The 18,746-nt window shown below is 42.6% G+C and overlaps 1 protein-coding gene across 3 annotated transcripts in view; it reads left to right on the top strand.

The window, feature by feature from the left end:
* The first annotated feature begins 5,239 nt into the window (after positions 1-5,239).
* Positions 5,240-18,746, top strand: part of glra3 (glycine receptor, alpha 3) — a 55,063-nt gene continuing 41,556 nt past the window's right edge. For 2 of the 3 annotated variants that reach the window (XM_078270262.1, XM_078270256.1), the window contains exons 1-2: positions 5,240-5,333; positions 14,668-14,735. In XM_078270262.1, coding sequence (XP_078126388.1) covers positions 5,255-5,333; positions 14,668-14,735 — 147 coding nt within the window. In that variant the 5' untranslated portion in view covers positions 5,240-5,254. The remainder of the gene's footprint in view (positions 5,334-14,667; positions 14,736-18,746) is intronic. The other variant, XM_078270248.1, reaches the window with a different exon arrangement.

Here is an 18,746-nt window from a genome sequence, read left to right as displayed (position 1 = left end):
TTATTTAAGATGTAATACCTATTTTCATTTGCTGTTGAACGACAAAAAGATAGAAGCACTAGATGGCAGAAGGGTATTTTACAATAACATTGAATGCAACACAAGCTTACGGAGCCAGACCCAAACACAACACAGTCCCATCTCTGCTGTTATCCGACAGCAGCAGTGTCCACGCTGTCGGATAATAAACATAAACTTTGAGTGAAATTCCTTTTTACAGTTTTCCTCTCTGCTCATGATGCTGGTGTGAATGAATATTATTTTGGGGCGTTTCACTGACTATGAATGGACAACTATGGGAGTGACATGAACCCGCCAAAGCTGCGTCACATTTAGAGTTGATTGTGATTTATAAAGGGAAACCGCCGTAGGACGTGCGTGCTTACGGTTTTATGAGAATGTGTCCTATGTTTCGTCACGTTCCTTACACCACTTTTGACGCAAATCCGCCGCACAGTTTAATGAATGAGGCCCGTGGTCCTGTGTAGAAATGTGAATGCATCAACATGGTGTTTAAGTTGTGTGCTTCACATCCACAAATCTGAAGCTTGACTCTATTCAGTGTAAAAGTCTTGGCGCGAATGAAATATAATGTTCACTCAGAAACCACCTGTGAATTTGTTATTATTGATTTAGTAACGTTGATAGTAGTAGCAGCAGCAGATCTACAAAGTAAGAGAACATATTTAATAATATATTCAGCTCTCCCCTTTTAAATGGCCTTTGTGACTGAGAGAGACAGTAGTTCTAGATTAAAATCTCATCCATTATCAATAAGGATTGGGTGTTATGCTGTGTCTCTTTACACTGCTTCTTGTAGTTCTCTTTTATTTTAAAGGAGGAGCGTATAAAAGGGAAAAGGGGGCAGGAAGTAGAGGAGGGAAGAAATAGGAGACGAGAAAGCAGAAGAAAACAGCGAGTGGTAGCGCTTTAGAAACCTAAGCAGTTTAGCAGCTGATTTAAGATGCTCTGAGCTGACAACTGTGTGAGTGCAGCTTTAAGTGTGCTGTCTGAAGAAAGAAAGTGTTCTAGGGAGAGGTGGAGCACAATGCATAGCATGGGAAGACTGACATATCACCTAATTAGACTAGGCCTAGTCCACACACAGATCTACAAAGTAAATAAATATATTTAATAATATATTCAGCTCTCCCCTTTTAATTGTCCTTTGTGTGTGAGAGAGACAGTAGTTCTAGATTAAAATCTCATCGATTATCCATAAGGATTGGGTGTTATGCTCATACATGGGTAGTTTTAACCCTCTGGGGTCAGAGGGTATTTTCAGAGCATACTCTGATATTGTTGTCAATTTGAATAATTCTAAGCAGTATTTTCAAAGTGCCATGAATTGAGCTACAATATTTAAGTAGCATCTAATTTATGATTGTGCTTCTTTTTTTTTTTAAATAAAGTAAATGAAATAACTGGTAAATGAACAAGTTGTAAAAAGTAGTTTTATAAGTGTGCTGGATTTTTTTTCTATCTAAGGTGATGTGTGTCCTATTGTTTTGGGAGCAAGAGTAGGCGATGGGAGGGGTAAGGTCTTATCCACTGAGAGGCTGTTAACAGGTAAGCCCAGGTAAATGTCACTCGTACCAGTAGTCATAGACAACTACAACATCTTTACCACCAACAATTCTATTTGTGAAGAACTGATGTGATGCAAACCCAACATCACAATTAACAGTCCAATGTTTAATGACAAACTCCCTGACCTCCCCTCTACCTACTCTCCTGTAGACAAACTGGACCTGGCATCACCAAACCTCCCAGCCAACCTACACTAGACATCCTTTCTGTTGCTTTTTTATTTTAAGAGTGAATTGAAGCAACCCCCCCTGATTATATGTATTTGCATCAACCCCGTCTATCCAGCCGGGGTGGGGGGGTTGCTGTCAGTTTTAAAAATATTTTTTAAATGTACTTTTACATCATTTGAACACCTTGTTTTTATGAAAAACTCGAAGAACTCAGTTTTAGTTCTAATAATTTACAGACCCCCAAAACCAAATAGGGATTTTATCCAAGAGTTTTTATCCCATTTCATGTCAAAATCTGACAGGATTCTCATTTTAGGGGATTTTAATATCCATGTCTGTTGTCCCATTCAGAGTTTTATTACAGATTTTTTAGATGTTTTAGAATATTTTAGCCTTACCTAAGCTGTGAATGAACCCTCGCACTCTAGATTTGAGAGACTTTTTTCGAGAGTTTGATTTAACGTCATATTATTGGCACTTCAGTGATGCTTAAACCCCCTTGTGTAATATTGCCTAAAACAAACGTCAACCTTAAACGCTGATGCAGTTTTAAATGGTAAAGTCATTGCAGGTTTCATCAAATAAACATCAGGGATACAGCAAGATCCAGAAATCTGCAAACTATATGTATGCAAGTTTAAAAATGTACGAGTTTAAACATTTTTTTCAATTGATTGCAATAGTTTTTATAGTCTATGATTGTAACAAACATGCTCACTAACTTAACCGTGACTCCATCTAACGTAATTAGCGATTTTGTGTTTTTGTCCCTCTGGATTTACCGTTGGACACGCCCAGGCATGAGACGGGAGGCTCCAGGCTGCAGCTGTGCCCAACTCAAACAAACAACCATAGCCATCAAAATACCAACAGTAACCCACCATTACATTCCCCTCATCGATACTCCTTATTCACTGTTCTTTTCTACATGTTCACTTATTTAATTACTTTTTATCGGACTGCCAGTCACCTCCTTACCCCCTCAACATGAACACATGTAGACCTTACACTTTGCTATTTCTCTTTGCTCACTTTTGTTGGCTTGTTTATTTTCCTTTATTCTTTTATCCTGTTTCTATTCATTTTTTTTTTATATATTCTCCATTTTCATTATTTATAGGCTATAATCAAAAATGGGAAAAACACAAATTCAGTCACATGCTGCTCCAATGCTTCATCCATCTCCTCCCTCACACTTGTTTTTAACTCTGAGCACGCCAAGGGGAAGACGGTGATCACGATGGATGTGGTGTACGGAGCAGCCTTGTTCGGCTTCAGAAATTACACCTGAGCCTGAATCTCACATAAAAGAGCCACACACTTCATCTAAAGAGAGACTTGCTGTTCTGAGGAACATGCTTTATTACTTACATTCTTAACTAGATCAATGGTCATTAAAAAGAAGCTCAAAACCCCAAAAAAGAAACAAAGCTCCTTGAGGAGACATAGATAATGAAAAGGCTCTTTTGAATGGCAAGTTGGGTTTCAAAGCCCTTCCAGATGGTTCTCTCCACCAGACTAGAGTTATCTGCATGTACTGTCCATGTGAACTGAGTTACTGAGTTACCACCAGAGTACGTCTAGTCTCAAACTCAGAAACTCTTTTTATCCAAAAGCCATGCCACTTCATTTTACTTGAGTTTAGAGAATGAATTGTGCAGTGAATGTCTTTTTTGTGTGGTATGCCTGTGTTTTTACTTTCTTTATTAAAAAAACCCTACCTCTTTTATATGTTTTTATAGTGACTTTTAGAGGCTCTTTTATATTTATTTATTCACCTGCTTTGCAATTTTGCTGATGTTTTGCACTAAAAGGACTGCATTCATTTTCGTTATGAACAACATGTACAATGGCAAAGACTATTCTGTTTTAGCAGTCATCTCAGTGGTGAGAATCGTTCATACATTCTAGTATTTTGCATCTAGACTGACGTTTTAATTGCTTAGGTTCCCTCAATTGTGTGAGCATATTCGGTTACATACTGGCTTCACCACCGCTGTAAAAAAAATCGATTTGATTTTGAACATGAGTCTTGTGTTGTTGGAATTTAGCCTTTCAGAGGCTATTGCGTGATTAAATCAATGAATTTGATTAAACCTACCACCAATTTTAGGTGGTGACTTGGCAATATGCCCCAAACGTTCCTATTTCATATTATGGCCATGACACACACCCACATGGAAAAGGTAAGGTAGGGAATTGTTCACAACTAGTCAAAACACCACTATATTGCCACAGGCAGAATGAAAACCAATGCAGAAATAGGCATAGCAGGATGATAGCCTACTGTTTTACTATATACAAAGATTTGCGCCCTCGCCATTCTTACCTGCGCCCTCAGTCATGCCTGAGTTGAACTCTGCTGACTGCCTCCAAGTCACTCCAGCTGTCGTTCTGTCTCCCACAGCTTATTACAAATGTATGATTACGTTCTCTTTGTCTCTTGCTGTCACCACCAGTGTGAGTGCATGTTTAGAAGTGGTTAAATGAGTAATCACCCTTATAGTAAACACCCTTATTCTGCTCTCAGGGTTGTATAAGGTTCTTCCCTGCTGGGGTAGATGGTAGCTGCTTCCAAAGGAAAGGTTGATGACCTTGAAACACCACTTGGATGGTTGCTGGAGAGGGTGCTGGAGAGGGTGTGTGTGTGTGTGTGTGTGTGTGTGTGTGTGTGTGTGTGTGCGTTCGTGCGTGTGTGTGTGTGTGCGCGTGTGTGCGTGTTCAGCAGCATGAGCCTTGCCGTGAGCAGAGTTATTTTGGGAAATGTTCCTTATTGTCCTAACTGACAAACACATACACAAGTGTAGTTTCAGGATCGTTAAGCTTTAGCTTAGCATTCAGAAGGTATACTACCTACATGCACGCACGCACACACGCACGCACGAACGCACCCACGCACGCACGCACGCACGCATGCACGCACGCACACACACAAATAAGGTAAGGTAGCCACTTTGGTAGTCATACTGTTAAGCTTCAAGATTCACTGGGCCTTCCACATGTATGTTTGCATTAAAACATGATGTATGAATAATATCCATTTATTTTTATCCATTCAGCCCAGTTTAATATGCAACTCAATTGTGTAAAATATATGTAGTAGGGGTCCCTACTAGGTTTCTCTTTTAGCTAAACGTTGACGACGTTGAAGACCCCTGAATTAAACTATTTCTTTGTAAATGATGGTGTGATCGAGCTAAGAGTGACTGTCTCGTCCATATCAAAATCTTTGTACTTTTAACCCCTTGGTTTGAAAGTAGTCTTGTGCAGGTTTAATCCTCAGGGTTTATAACATCAACATCAAAGCTGTCATAAACAGCCAATAACTTGGCTCATTATTGCACCTCACATCGGTTGACAAGGAGAGTAGCAAATTACTCATCCTGTTGTGAAAATGTCCCAGATGATTATTTGTATAATCTGTGTTTTGTTTCTGTGACAGTGTGGGTCATTGTAAGGAGGTGGACAATGCTGCGAGGACACGGCAGGTCCCAATGTCTCCCTCTGATTTCCTGGACAAACTGATGGGGAGGACATCTGGATACGATGCCAGGATAAGACCCAACTTTAAAGGTATCTACCTAGCTATCAATGTGTCTGTCTGTATTTTTCCACTGGAACACCTAGGACTTCGGCTGTGAGGCACTGTACACGCTAATATTAATTAATAGTGTAACAGTGAGATAATAATTTCATTCAAGCACTAACTGGTATCCCCGCAGTGTGTTTGATAAATTCGAGCCCCATGACAAACACTTGTTGTGGAACTTCACTTATACTTTGCTTAACCCTTTTACTGTATGCTGACTGAGAACAGACATGGCAAAATGTTGCATTTGTCAGGTACAGTTTCTCATACACAATATACCTTACAAACTGGAAATTTTGTCCAGTCCAGTTTCAGAAATGTAACGTGTAAAATGTAAGTTATCATTATGCTCTCCAAGGCCGTTATCCTGCTTTATTGTTCTCTAATTATGCCTTACTCATACTAACATACTTTACTGTGCTTTGACACGTTTATAGATCATATTTTGGAAATGTTAGCATCCATGCTGGTATTCTTTTCCTTCGCTAAGCCCCACCCTCCTTAGTTACTGTTGCTACGCCTGACAAGCTTTCGTGCCTGGCACGTCTATTACAGTATGTGTGCACCAGTGTCAGACATTCCCAAGGAGATAATTAGTAATTTTTGGCGAACAGGTGAAATATCTGAGAGAGCAAGACAAAAGGACTGCAGTATGGATTTGAGGGATACATCCACGTCATAATATGCAACCAATTAGAGAATGATTTTATCAAAATTGAAGCTAAAGCCTATAGATCCTAGCGCAAGCAGCAGCCGCCTCATACACTGACCATTCAAATGGGAAACACACAAATTAACAACAGCTATGTTCATGCACAGCAGGGTAAGTGAAATTTGAAAATGATCTAATAATTATAAATCAAACAGCTTATCCATAAATCTTGTGGAATAAACACAAAACATTAGCCTGACCACTTTGCAATGATAACATTCTCCCGCTTATATTTTTAGCGATTAGCAAAATGCTGAAATATATTTTAAAGTATGTCAGTGAGCCTCTGTCTTGCCTTTAATCATCTTATTTTACGTTCAAATATATACATTATGAACAAAGAACCGTCATTATTTCCAAGCAATGCTGTGCTGAGTTAGCTAGCTAGCTAACTAACATTAGTGTGTTCTTACGGGACATTCTAAAACGCGTAACGTGGCTTAAGGTCGGAAAACAACAATCAGTGATCACCAAATGTCTCTCTCATATTGCTCCTCATAACTAGCCTGACATCATCATATTCAGATTCTAGTCAGAATTTGAGTCTGAAGCTGCTCCATACATGGATTTCTCTGCAACGTCATCACTGCTTGCGCACGCAACCGGGGTGCAGAAAGAAGACGTGTTTCGTGTAGCTAGTAGTAGTAGCAGCATAGTGTAAGTCAAAATGCCAAGGAGTTGTTGCGTGGTTAATTGTACAAACAGAGCCAGTGATGGGTGCCTGATGTTTAACATACCTAGGGGGAAGCATGCTTTTGCCAAAAAACGGCAGAGGTTATGGCTTCAAGCCATAAGAAGGGCAGATTGGGGTCATATGCAAGAGTCAGGCTCCCATTGTATCATTCAGAAAAGTTGCAGCTTGTTCAGTTGTTCAGCTAAGTGATATCTACTTGTCAGGGCTGTAGTACTCGAGTCCGGACCATAGACAGTGAAAGGTCCGGACTCGAGACAAGTTTAGACTGCTAGCTAAAGCTACGCCGATGTTTTGCTAACGTTAGCGCAACAGCGTTAGCCTAGCCTGCTAGGTAAATATTACGACTGCCTGCGGAGTTTCTTATATCTGCGTCCACGTTGTCAACATAAGACCTGTGGCGTTAGTGCTCCTTTTGTACCATCATTTTATTGAATGAAATATTAAGCTTCGCTCCTACGAGATGGGTGGGGTTTTATTATGTTACTCACAAAGCTAACTGGCTATAGTTAGCTTGTACGTATGCTAGCGGACATTAGCTAACGTTGCTGAGACAGCGGCAGTAGAGTTTCGACGAGCTAACCACGACAGTGTTGTCGCCCTCTCGTCCACAATCAACCTCTGCTGCTAAAAACAGTCAACCTGCAGTGATGTTTTGAAATGGAGACACACATATCGTACCTTTTCCCGGAAAGCCTGGCCATTATTTTAAGGCATAAACCAACCATAGGGGTACACTCAGGGGTAACCCTGCTGCTAACATTGACTATTACATTAGCCTAAAATGATAATTATAGCCATACATATATATCACAGTAACACTGCAAAATTAAAGACAGACAAACAGAAACACATCTTTTTTTATTATTATTAGAATTATAACTGATTAAATTTTCTTGTTCATATACTTTATGTATATATATATATATATATATATTTATTTAGGGCTGTCAGCGTAACACGCTACTGCGACATGTGATTATAGTCGACGCGATGCGATTATTTTATTTTTAATCGCATTAATTGCCGGCATTTATTAATTTATTTTACACTTCACTGCTTTGCGTCGTGCCTAACAGGCTACTATTGGGCAGCAGTGGTGGCCGGAGCAGGCAGCAGCGGTGGCCGGAGCGAGCAGCTGCAGTGGCCGTAGCGGGCAGCGGCCGGAGCGAGGGATCACGGGGGACATCCTCAGCGGTGAAACGCGAACGGGGGCTGGAATATAACCTAGCTAGGTGGAAAGCTAACGCTAGCCGGCCACCTGTTCCATCAATCCTGCTTGCAAGTGTCCGCTCATTAGACAAAATCTGGACTACATCCAACTTCAACGAAACTCCCAACGCGAGTTCAGAGACTGCTGTGTTTTTGTTGTTGTGGAAACAACTGTGTACTGGACTATCCAGCCTGTTTCTCTGTCGCCGGGTAAGAGTGGAGATGGGCTGTGTTAACACAGACTTGTGCAGAAATGAGCTGCTCATTAACCGGTGATCACTGAACGTCAGTGAGTAATCAACATTATTTAGGAGTTACTAAACACTATATTGACTCTGGTAAGGATAGGGATTTTTTGTTTTTTAGTTAGGTACTTGGAGGAATTGTGCAATAATGACAGATCCACACATTTTTCTTTTGTTTACAGTAAATAAATAATTACAAATCTTAATATCAGGTTCATAAAGTAACTGTCTTTGCATTCATTTGATTCCCAATCAAGATACACTGGTAAAAGTTGCTTTCGATTGTTAATATGTACTTAAAAACTGTTCTGAAATGCAAAATAATAGAATTTTAATCATGTGATAAAATATGCGATTAATCGCAATTAACTATAGAACTTCAGCGATTAATCGCGATTAAAAAAAATTAATCGTTTGACAGCCCTAATATTTATATATTTTTCTCCTATGTCTACTTAATGTGTATTTGTGTTATTATTAATGTGTGTACATTGTTTTTTCTTTTTTCTTTTGAGCTGCTATAACACAGGAATTTCCCCAGTGTGGGATTAATAAAGTCTATCTTATCTATCTTATCTTATCTTATCTTATAAGGAAAGCTTCAATACTTGTTGTTGTACTTGGTTGTTGCAGTAGCGGACCAGCTCACCAATCTGGCTTTCTGCCCCTGGTATGCGCACGCACCCTGTAATGTTTGTAAACAGGAAACCCGTGTATTGGGCTGTGATTATGGGGCATGTTTCCAAGGGGGTAAGCCTCTCCCCAGAACGCGTAGCTCCTATGGCGCCATTTTGATGCTACCAAGCCATCACCTGCCATTAGCATTCCATTGTCTGCCATTCATTTTGGCGCCACTTTGACAGCGAATAACTTTACATCTGAAGCGTGTAAAGACTCTATTTGTCCATTGTTTATTTCTAAAGAAACACGACAATATATAAAAGGCCTTGTATCTCACGTTATGGCTCCGTAGTAGACGTTTTTGACTTACTGTCGCATAGTAGAGGAATTACTGTATAGTACAGGAGAAGCTTCGACTTGCATTAGCTGTTTAAGTTTAACTACTAATGTTAACTAGCATTTATTAGCACATGTAAGGAGATAACATAGGCACAGGCCTATGTTATCTCCTTACATATACCTACGCTCTCCGTCTCTCAAGATTGGGAATGATTGAGATTTCTCTTTGCACAGCTACCAGAAGACTTACAACTTTCAGACAGGTTGCTCACATCACATTTACGTCTTCGAGCTCAGTTGGAGGCTGCACAGTAACGCTCAGCCATCCCGGGAAAGTGCTTCTAATATACTTCACTGGTCTCTGTCCAGAGCAACGGCATCTATTGGTTCAGTTTATATACTGTCTATGCGTGTTTCAAACGAACCAGGAAAGAAAATTCCTCTGCAATCATTGGTTAGACCTACAACCAATCAGAGCAACGGAACTCAACTCAACTGTCAACAGACGAGACAGTGTTTCGTCTCCATAGCAACCACTCTTTGCACAATACACTTCTGTCCTAACTCCTGACTTTTAGACTTTTTTGAAGCTGGATATATCATTTGTTTCGTGTAAATATGAATGTGGATAACGTTAGTGATAGTGAGATGATTGCTACAGTTGCATTTCTAGTGATGAATCGGCGAAAACACGTTTTATTTCTCTGATTCACGGCTTTGTTCTAACGCCGCTGGGCGCTCCCTCTCTTCAGTCTCTCCACCATGTAGCTATATAGCTGCTTTTGGGCGGTTGTTGAGGCTCCGCTCCGTCTAAAACTCTGCAATTTCGTAAAGCTGTTTGTAACGTAGAAATAAAATGGATTATTGATAATTTTATTTCTATAGTTTTTAGCTGACTTTACCAACTGACTTCTCTATTGGCTGTTGAAACAGGTTCTAAAACCAGCCTCTGTGACTTGAACAGCTGATTCGCAGCGACACCATCAGTGGTGTGTGTGTGTGTGTGTGTGTGTGTGTGTGTATGAGCGAGACGTTACTGTTTGTTACTGTATCTGTCCATCATCGTATAAAGCCCGCCCTCACAATTTGATTGGTCCGAACAGCTCTTGTTCGAGCATAATTGCTCCACAACAGATCAAGTCCAGACTGAACTTCCCGACCTCAAATGTTGTGGGCAGGGCTAAATTCGGCTGGCATCCAGGCTACCTCATAACCACTGAAAACTGTCAAAAAATCGAACCCAAAGTCCAATTATTATGGACATTATCTGACATTAAGCATTTCTGCTTCATTAGATCCTATTGTAAGGAAAAAGCTTAATGTGGTTTAATGTACCTATTAACGCCATAATAATTGGACTTTGGGTTCGATTTTTTGACAGTTTTCAGTGGTTACGAGGAGCAATATGAGAGAGAAATTTGGTGATCATTGATCGTTGTTTAGGTACATTAGACCACGTTAAGCTTTTTCACGTTAAGCATTTTAGAATGTCCCATTTACCTTGGAGCAAACGTAGGTATTTTTGTTAATCCTGTCGACATTTAGTTGTGAATGGGGCCTCCCACAATGCTTGATCCACGCCCGGCATTTCTCCCCTTGAGTTTTAGGTTTCGGGAAGGGAAAATATCCCACCACCCCGTCCAAACTTTTAGGATACCGGGTATCAGACTTTCACAATCCATATGCACAACGCTTTGGCATGTTTCCCTCGCTTGAAAGCTTGACAGACCTCCCGCGCCTAGTTAGGGTTGCTAAGCCACGATTGGCCTGCGGCGGTTTTCGGGCGTGGCTTAGCGAAGGGTCAATTCTGAGGTGCCTTCACACTAAAGGCTGGATGTTAGTGGCGTAGTAGCTAGCTCCCCGTCAATGAGGACAAAACTGAAGTCGTTATTTTTGGAGCCAATGAAGAATGACTCAAAGTCTATGCTTACATTCATAATCTGTCCTTAAATAGTACAAATCACGCTAGAAATATCTGTGTTATCCTCGATTCTGACCTAAATTTCAGTCACATTAAACCAATAACAAAATCTACCCTCTCCACCTTTGAAAATATCAGTCAGGATCAGGGAATTGTTACCGAAACATGATCTAGAGAAACGTGTACATGCTTACATCTCTAGCAGGCTAGCCTACTGCAGTGCACTGTTTATGGGTCTGTCTAAAAAATCAACTAGACAGCTAGAACTGATCCAGAATGCTTCTGCCAGGGTTGTAACAAGGACCAAAAAGGCTGCACATATAACTCCAGTTCTCAGATCATCCCATTGGCTACCAGTTTCACACAGAATCCACTTCAAAATTCTATTGCTCATCCATCAATCACTGAACAGTTAGGTCCAAGATAGTTATCAGATCAGTTGACCCAATGCAAACCTCACAGACCTCCCAGGTCAGGTGGGTCTGGATTATTTGCTGTTCTCAGAGTCAAACATAAACATGCCGAAGCTGCATTTAGCTTCCATGCCGCTCAAATATGGAACAAAATAGCGCTTAGACATGAGATGCTGATTACTTTCAGAGCTAAGCTAAAGACCCTTCTTTTTAGGGGTCCAAGCCTTATTGGACTATTTTCCAACGGGCACATCTGCGCTGCATACCGGATGCGCCGCGGGTCATTCAAGTCAATGCTTGATATTCTACCAGCTGTATCAGGGTGCGTGCGTGACGTGTGCGTGAAGCATGAGCTGCATCATGCAATGCGGCTCCCAGTACCAGCGGTGCTGGGAACCCTAATGTAAGCACTGAGGTCCTGCAGGGACCTTGGACACAAAAATGTACACACTTCTGCCGTCAGGGGGCGCTATAATAAAAATAACGCATTTTGCCATACCATCCACCATCCATCCATTGTCGTCCGCTTATCCGGGGTCGGGTCGCAAGGGGCAGCAGTTCCAGAAGGGGACCCCAAACTTCTCTTTCCTGAGCCACATTAACCAGCTCTGACTGGTTAATGTCAGACGAAATACGTTTTTCTTCATTATTATTAATTATTATTTCATTAGCAAATTTCATTTTTTGTTGTTGTTGTTAATTTCCGTATGCCACCACGTAGCAGATCTATCTAACTTTACTTACTCCACTTAATTGGGAACGCACCACCTGCAGGAGAGAGACAAAGAGAGTGGCAGATTCCAGCTGGCTTGACATTGTGTATCTCCTTTTTAATATAAGAAACTTTTAAAATGAAATCATGAAAGCAACAAAGATGAGGCTATAGGAGTTTGCGTTTAACACACTACTGACCATTTTTAAACTCAGATTGGTAAGAGGGCTCTTTAACATAGGCTGCAATCAATGTGATTTGGAACATAGACAAGAATATAAAGACTAGTCTCCTACTTTGCCTTTGTAGAATGGAATTGGTGAGTCTTCAATAATTTGTCCGTTATAATAGGTCCGTTATGTCCGTTGGTGGTTGTCCGAAGCTAGCATTAGCCGAAGGGCCAGGTCGGCTCTCAGAGACCGTGGCTGTACTGGTGGTGGTGGCCGGATTGTCAGAGTCTGCTGCTGGAAGAAGCTGAAGAGGAGGAGGTCTAAGCCATTTTTTGTCGATAAATAGGCTAACTGCCTATGTGGACGGCCAAACTGTTAGTTCTATTCTTTTTGATTCCAACCAACAACTTGAAATGGATTCTGCGCGCTGCAGCTCAACCAGTGTCGGCGCTATGGTGGGGCATTTGAGGGCCGCTGAGTAAACTTGAGCATTGACCAAGCCTAGTAAACTGCTATGCGTGCACAACTAAAATGATGCGTTCTCCCCGTTAATTTGATTTGATTTAATTTAAGTTACAGTTTGCACATTTAATATTAAAATAATAACTAAAAGGGATTTTTTTTGCCATGCCATGGCCTGTGGTAGGAGGGGCATCAATGACCGCTAGGTGGGGGCACGGCCCTTGAATGCCCCACCATAGCACCGACACTGTTTATATCTCAATTTCTAAGTAACTTGGAGCTGGCAGGAATTATTATACAGTCAATCATTCAATCAAAAATAATTAAACCTAACTCCTCCCACAGTTCTTGCTCAATTGACAAATATTGAGCCTGCAGTGCATCAACATGTTTTGACTGTAAACAGTATATTTGGCAATATTTTGAATCTTATCCACATGTAAGCTATTGCAGTTAATGGGAATAAAGCATATTTAAACATCAGTTTTGTCACTTATAGAGCTCAATCTTTGTAAAAAGATAGAGTTTTAGATGAAGTACACTTTCTCAAAATTTTGTCTTGACAACTGAATCTTTCTTTGAATCAGTCTCCTTATGGTGGCTCTACAGCAACTGTCTAAAGTTGAAATCTGTGAAAATGTATATCAAATGAGTCGTACACGCTAGCACTTTGCAACGTTCACCAAAATGTCGGCCCAACTTAGCAGACATGCTTGAATGCTTCGAGCTGACAGGAATTATTATACAGTCAATCACTCAATCAGAATAATTAAACCTAACTCCCCCCACAGTTCTTGCTCAATTGACAAATATTGAGCCTGCAGTGCATGAACATGTTTTGACTGTAAGCAGTACTGCAAACAACTACTGCAAACTCTTGCTTAATAAATATCCAATGTTCATGAGAATAAATGAAACATTTTTGATCTCATGGTAGAAGTAGTGTGGCAAATTTCAGAGTTCTATTTCATAACCTGAACATTTGGCAATATTTTGAATCCTATCCACATGTAAGCTATTGCAGTTAATGGGAATAAAGCATCTTTAAACATCAGTTTTGTCACTTATAGAGCTCAATCTTTGTAAAAATAAATTTAAAGTTTTAGATGAAGTTCTCAGAATTTTGACTTGACAACTGAATCTTTGGCACTAGTTTGAAATCTGTCTTCACAAGCAAACCTGGGGTCTCATGTGAGAATCTGCGGGCCGTCCACAGTCTTGTCTGGCACTGTAATCCACCAAATATTTCAAAATAAAGTTTGTTCTCCGCAGATACAACATCAAAGTTTGATTATTTATGTGGATAACGTTTCACATCAAAGGCTCTGAGTCAGGTTGGTTTGGGTCTACCTCGCGCTGGACTCTTGATTTCCACTTCGACATCAAACCTTCTTTATATTTCTGTCACCATTTACCACTCACAGGTTTTCTTTTATTACTTAAACCTCCAAACAGAACATTTCTTCCTCACCTCCACCTCCGTGATCAGCACCTCAGTCTCACAGTTGGTGACGTGAGACCCCCGCCGCCCCCATCCCTTGATAATGTGGTTTGTGTGTATGAAGGATCCCGCTCACCAGAACTCCGGAATTGAACCTGAATGAATTAATTAACTATAATTTTTCCCTTTTGGAAGGGTGGTGCCCCAAGGTGAATTTGATGCTAGTTTGTGTTTGCTATTCATATTCTTGATGCCCCTTGTGTTAGGCTTATTCTTCTTTCCTTTCATGTGTTGGTACCAGTTAAGGCGATCATGCTACAATATTATTATTTACATCATATCCATCTACTGTAATCATTGTGTCTCTCTTCCTCTGCAGGTCCTCCAGTCAACGTTTCCTGCAACATCTTCATCAACAGCTTTGGCTCCATTGCTGAAACCACCATGGTACGTAAATAGAGGTCTTGTGATGGGAAGAAGTTAGCTAAGGAGGGGGGAAGCGACAAAAGTGTCGAAAAAAGACGACCAAAACGTTTTTCTATTTTTTATTTTGACCCAGAAAAACAAAAAGTTGCATGGTCGACAGGAAGACAACGCAAAGGTTAATATAACACCAAAATGAATCATTGGAGGCACACTTAACATTGCAATGTTATGTGCATTAAAGGTGAATAGTAAGTACCATTGGTTTTGGTATTTGTGAGCATTTGTGCCCTTTGCAGCTTGTTTTAAGACAAACCTGTATTTAAACTAGATGCACTTGTCCTCATGGCCACATGCTCAAACCTGTCTATTAAAGAAATCAGTCTTGAGTTGGGTGTAGAGGGCTCAGTGCACTGACAGGATCCTGTCATGAGTCAGTCAGGCCAGACATCGGTATATCAGACTGTGGACCTTTTAGGGCAGCTTTATTCACTGCTCCCTTGTTTTTTGCATAGGGGGGAGATTCTTGTAGTATATACTTTGACCAGTGGGAATATGACCAGGATTGATATGTGCTTTATCTTATCTTATTCTACTGTAGGAGCCCAATTCACACTTTAGTTAATGATATGTCAAAGTTTGACATTTGAAATGATTCTGATTGAGAATAGCAATAGCTCACCTTTGCTCTCATTCAGGTTTTAAACCATGAAGAAGTTAGTTGAAGGCAGATAGCTTGATGCCCAAAAAAAGTCAAACTTCAAAAGCTTTGAGCGGTTACTTTGTCAATCCTTATGAAGTCTCTGAGCTTTTTACATCTTCCCGAGATTTAAAGGAGGTTTAGGTGGGTAGGGTCAAGTTTCAAACAGCTCATAGTATCATTTCTGTTTAGATAGTAAAATGTAAAATACATACATTGCTCAGGGCTGGAATGGGAATCATTTATAGCCCTGGAGTTTCATGCCCACACTTTAGTTCACCACTGACTGTATTAAAACAATGTAGTTAAAAACTTGTGATTCAGTGTATTTTTGTAAAATATAATTTCCAATTCAGTGCAAATACAGTAAGTGTTGCTTCACAATGTAGACACAATGTAATGTTCAACAATATCAGAATGTGTTCAGATAACCAAACCTAGAAACGAAATGAAAGAATACAAATATAAAAGAAAAAAATAAATGAAATGTATAGCACTCTTTTTCCTTTGGAATATCCATCCATCCATCCATCTTCATCCGCTTATCCGGGGTCGGGTCGCGGGGGTAGCAGCTCCAGCAGGGGACCCCAAACTTCCCTTTCCCGGGCCACATTAACCAGCTCCGACTGGGGGATCCCGAGGTGTTCCCAGGCCAGGTTAGAGATATAATCCCTCCACCTAGTCCTGGGTCTCCCCCGAGGCCTCCTCCCAGCTGGACGTGCCTGGAACACCTCCCTAGGGAGGCGCCCAGGAGGCATCCTTACCAGATGCCTGAACCACCTCAACTGGCTCCTTTCGACGCAAAGGAGCAGCGGCTCTACTCCGAGCTCCTCACGGATAACTGAGCTTCTCACCCTATCTCTAAGGGAGACGCCAGCTACCCACCTGAGGAAACCCATTTCGGCCGCTTGTACCCTGGATCTTGTTCTTTCGGTCATGACCCAGCCTTCATGACCATAGGTGAGGGTAGGAACAAAAACTGACCGGTAGATTGAGAGCTTTGCCTTCTGGCTCAGCTCTCTTTTCATCACAACGGTGCGATAAATTGAATGTAATACCGCACCTGCTGTGCCGATTCTCCGACCAATCTCCCGCTCCATTGTCCCCTCACTCGCGAACAAGACCCCAAGGTACTTGAACTCCTTCACTTGGGGGTAAGGACTCATTCCCTACCAGGAGAAGGCACTCCATCGGTTTCCTGCTGAGAACCATGGCCTCCGATTTAGAGGTGCTGATCCTCATCCCAGCCGCTTCACACTCGGCTGCGAACCGATCCAGTGAGTGCTGAAGGTCACAGGCCGATGATGCCATCAGGACCACATCATCTGCAAAAAGCAGCGATGAGATCCCCAGCCCACCGAACTGCAACCCCTCTCCACCCCGACTACGCCTTGATATCCTGTCCATATATACTACAAACAGGATTGGTGACAAAGCGCAGCCCTGGCGGAGGCCAACTCTCACCTGAAACGAGTCCGACTTACTGCCGAGAACCCGGACACAGCTCCCGCTTTGGTCGTACAGAGATTGGATGGCCCTGAGAAGGGACCCCTTCACCCCGTACTCCCGCAGCACCTCCCACAGTATCTCCCGGGGCACCCGGTCATACGCCTTCTCCAGATCCACAAAACACATGTAGACTGGTATACTCCCAGGCTCCCTCCAGGATCCTTGCGAGAGTAAAGATCTGGTCCGTTGTTCCACGACCAGGACGGAATCCGCATTGTTCCTCTTCAACCTGAGATTCGACTATCGACCGAACCCTCCTTTCCAGCACCTTGGAGTAGACTTTACCGGGGAAGCTGAGAAGTGTGATACCCCTGTAATTGGCACACACCCTCTGGTCCCCCTTTTTAAAAAGGGGAACCACCACCCCGGTCTGCCACTCCTTAGGCACCGTCCCAGACTTCCACGCAATGTTGAAGAGGCGTGTCAACCAAGACAACCCCTCCACACCCAGTGCTTTAAGCATTTCTGGACGGATCTCATCAATTCCTGGGGCTTTGCCACTGTGGAGTTGTTTAACTACCTCAGCAACCTCCACCAGGGAAATTGATGCCAATCCCCCCTCATCCTCCAGCTCTGCCTCTACCATAGAGGGCGTATTAGTCGGATTTAGGAGTTCCTCAAAGTGTTCCTTCCACCGCCCTATTACCTCCTCAGTTGAGGTCAACAGCGTCCCATCCTTTCTGTACACAGCTTGGATGGTTCACCGCTTCCCCCTCCTGAGGTGGCGAACGGTTTTCCAGAAGTACCTTGGTGCCGACCGAAAGTCCTTCTCCATGTCTTCCCCGAACTTGTCCCACACACGCTGCTTTGCCTCTTTCACGGCAGAGGCTGCAGCCCTTCGGGCCCTTCGGGCCCTTCGGTACCTTGCAACTGCCTCCGGAGTCGTCTGGGATAACATATCCCGGAAAGAGTCCTTCTTCAGTCGGACGGCTTCCCTGACCACCGGTGTCCACCACGGTGTTCGTGGGTTACCGCCCCTTGAGGCACCTAAGACCCTAAGACCACAGCTCCTCACCGCAGCTTCAGCAATGGAAACTTTGAACATTGTCCACTCGGGGTCAATGCCCCCAGCCTCCACAGGGATGCACGAAAAGCTCCGCCGGAGGTGTGAGTTGAAAGTCTGTCGGACAGGGGCCTCCTCCAGACGTTCCCAATTTACCTGCACTACCCGTTTGGGCTTACCAGGTCTGTCCAGAGTCTTCCCCCACCCCCTGACCCAACTCACCACCAGATGGTGATCGGTTGACTGCTCCGCCCCTCTCTTCACCCGAGTGTCCAAAACATACGGCCTCAGATCAGATGAAACGATTATAAAATCGATCATTGACCTTTGGCCTAGGGTGCTCTGGTACCAAGTACACTTATGAGCATCCCTATGTTCGAACATGGTGTTCGTTATAGACAATCCATGACTAGCACAGAAGTCCAACAACAAACAACCACTCTGGTTTAGATCAGGGAGGCCGTTCCTCCCAATCACGCCTCTCCATGTGTCTCCATCATTACCCACGTGCGCGTTGAAGTCCCCCAGCAGAACTATGGAGTCCCCGACTGGAGCCCCATGCAGGACTCCACTCAAGGTCTCCAAGAAGGCCGAATACTCCGAACTCTTGTTTGGTGCATATGCACATACAACAGTCAGAGTTTTCCCCCCCACAACCCGCATGCGTAGGGAGGCGACCCTCTCGTTAAACTCTAACGTAGCGGCGCTCAGCCGGGGGCTTGTGAGTATCCCCACACCCGCCCGGCGCCTCACACCCTGGGCAACTCCGGAGAAGAAAAGAGTCCAACCCCTATCCAGGAGTATGGTTTCAGAACCAAGACTG

The sequence above is a fragment of the Sander vitreus genome, chromosome 2 (genome assembly GCF_031162955.1).
Source record: "Sander vitreus isolate 19-12246 chromosome 2, sanVit1, whole genome shotgun sequence".
Classification (NCBI taxonomy): domain Eukaryota; kingdom Metazoa; phylum Chordata; class Actinopteri; order Perciformes; family Percidae; genus Sander; species Sander vitreus.
Note: the sequence above shows the minus strand (reverse complement) of the source record. Positions and strands in the feature narration are given on the sequence as shown.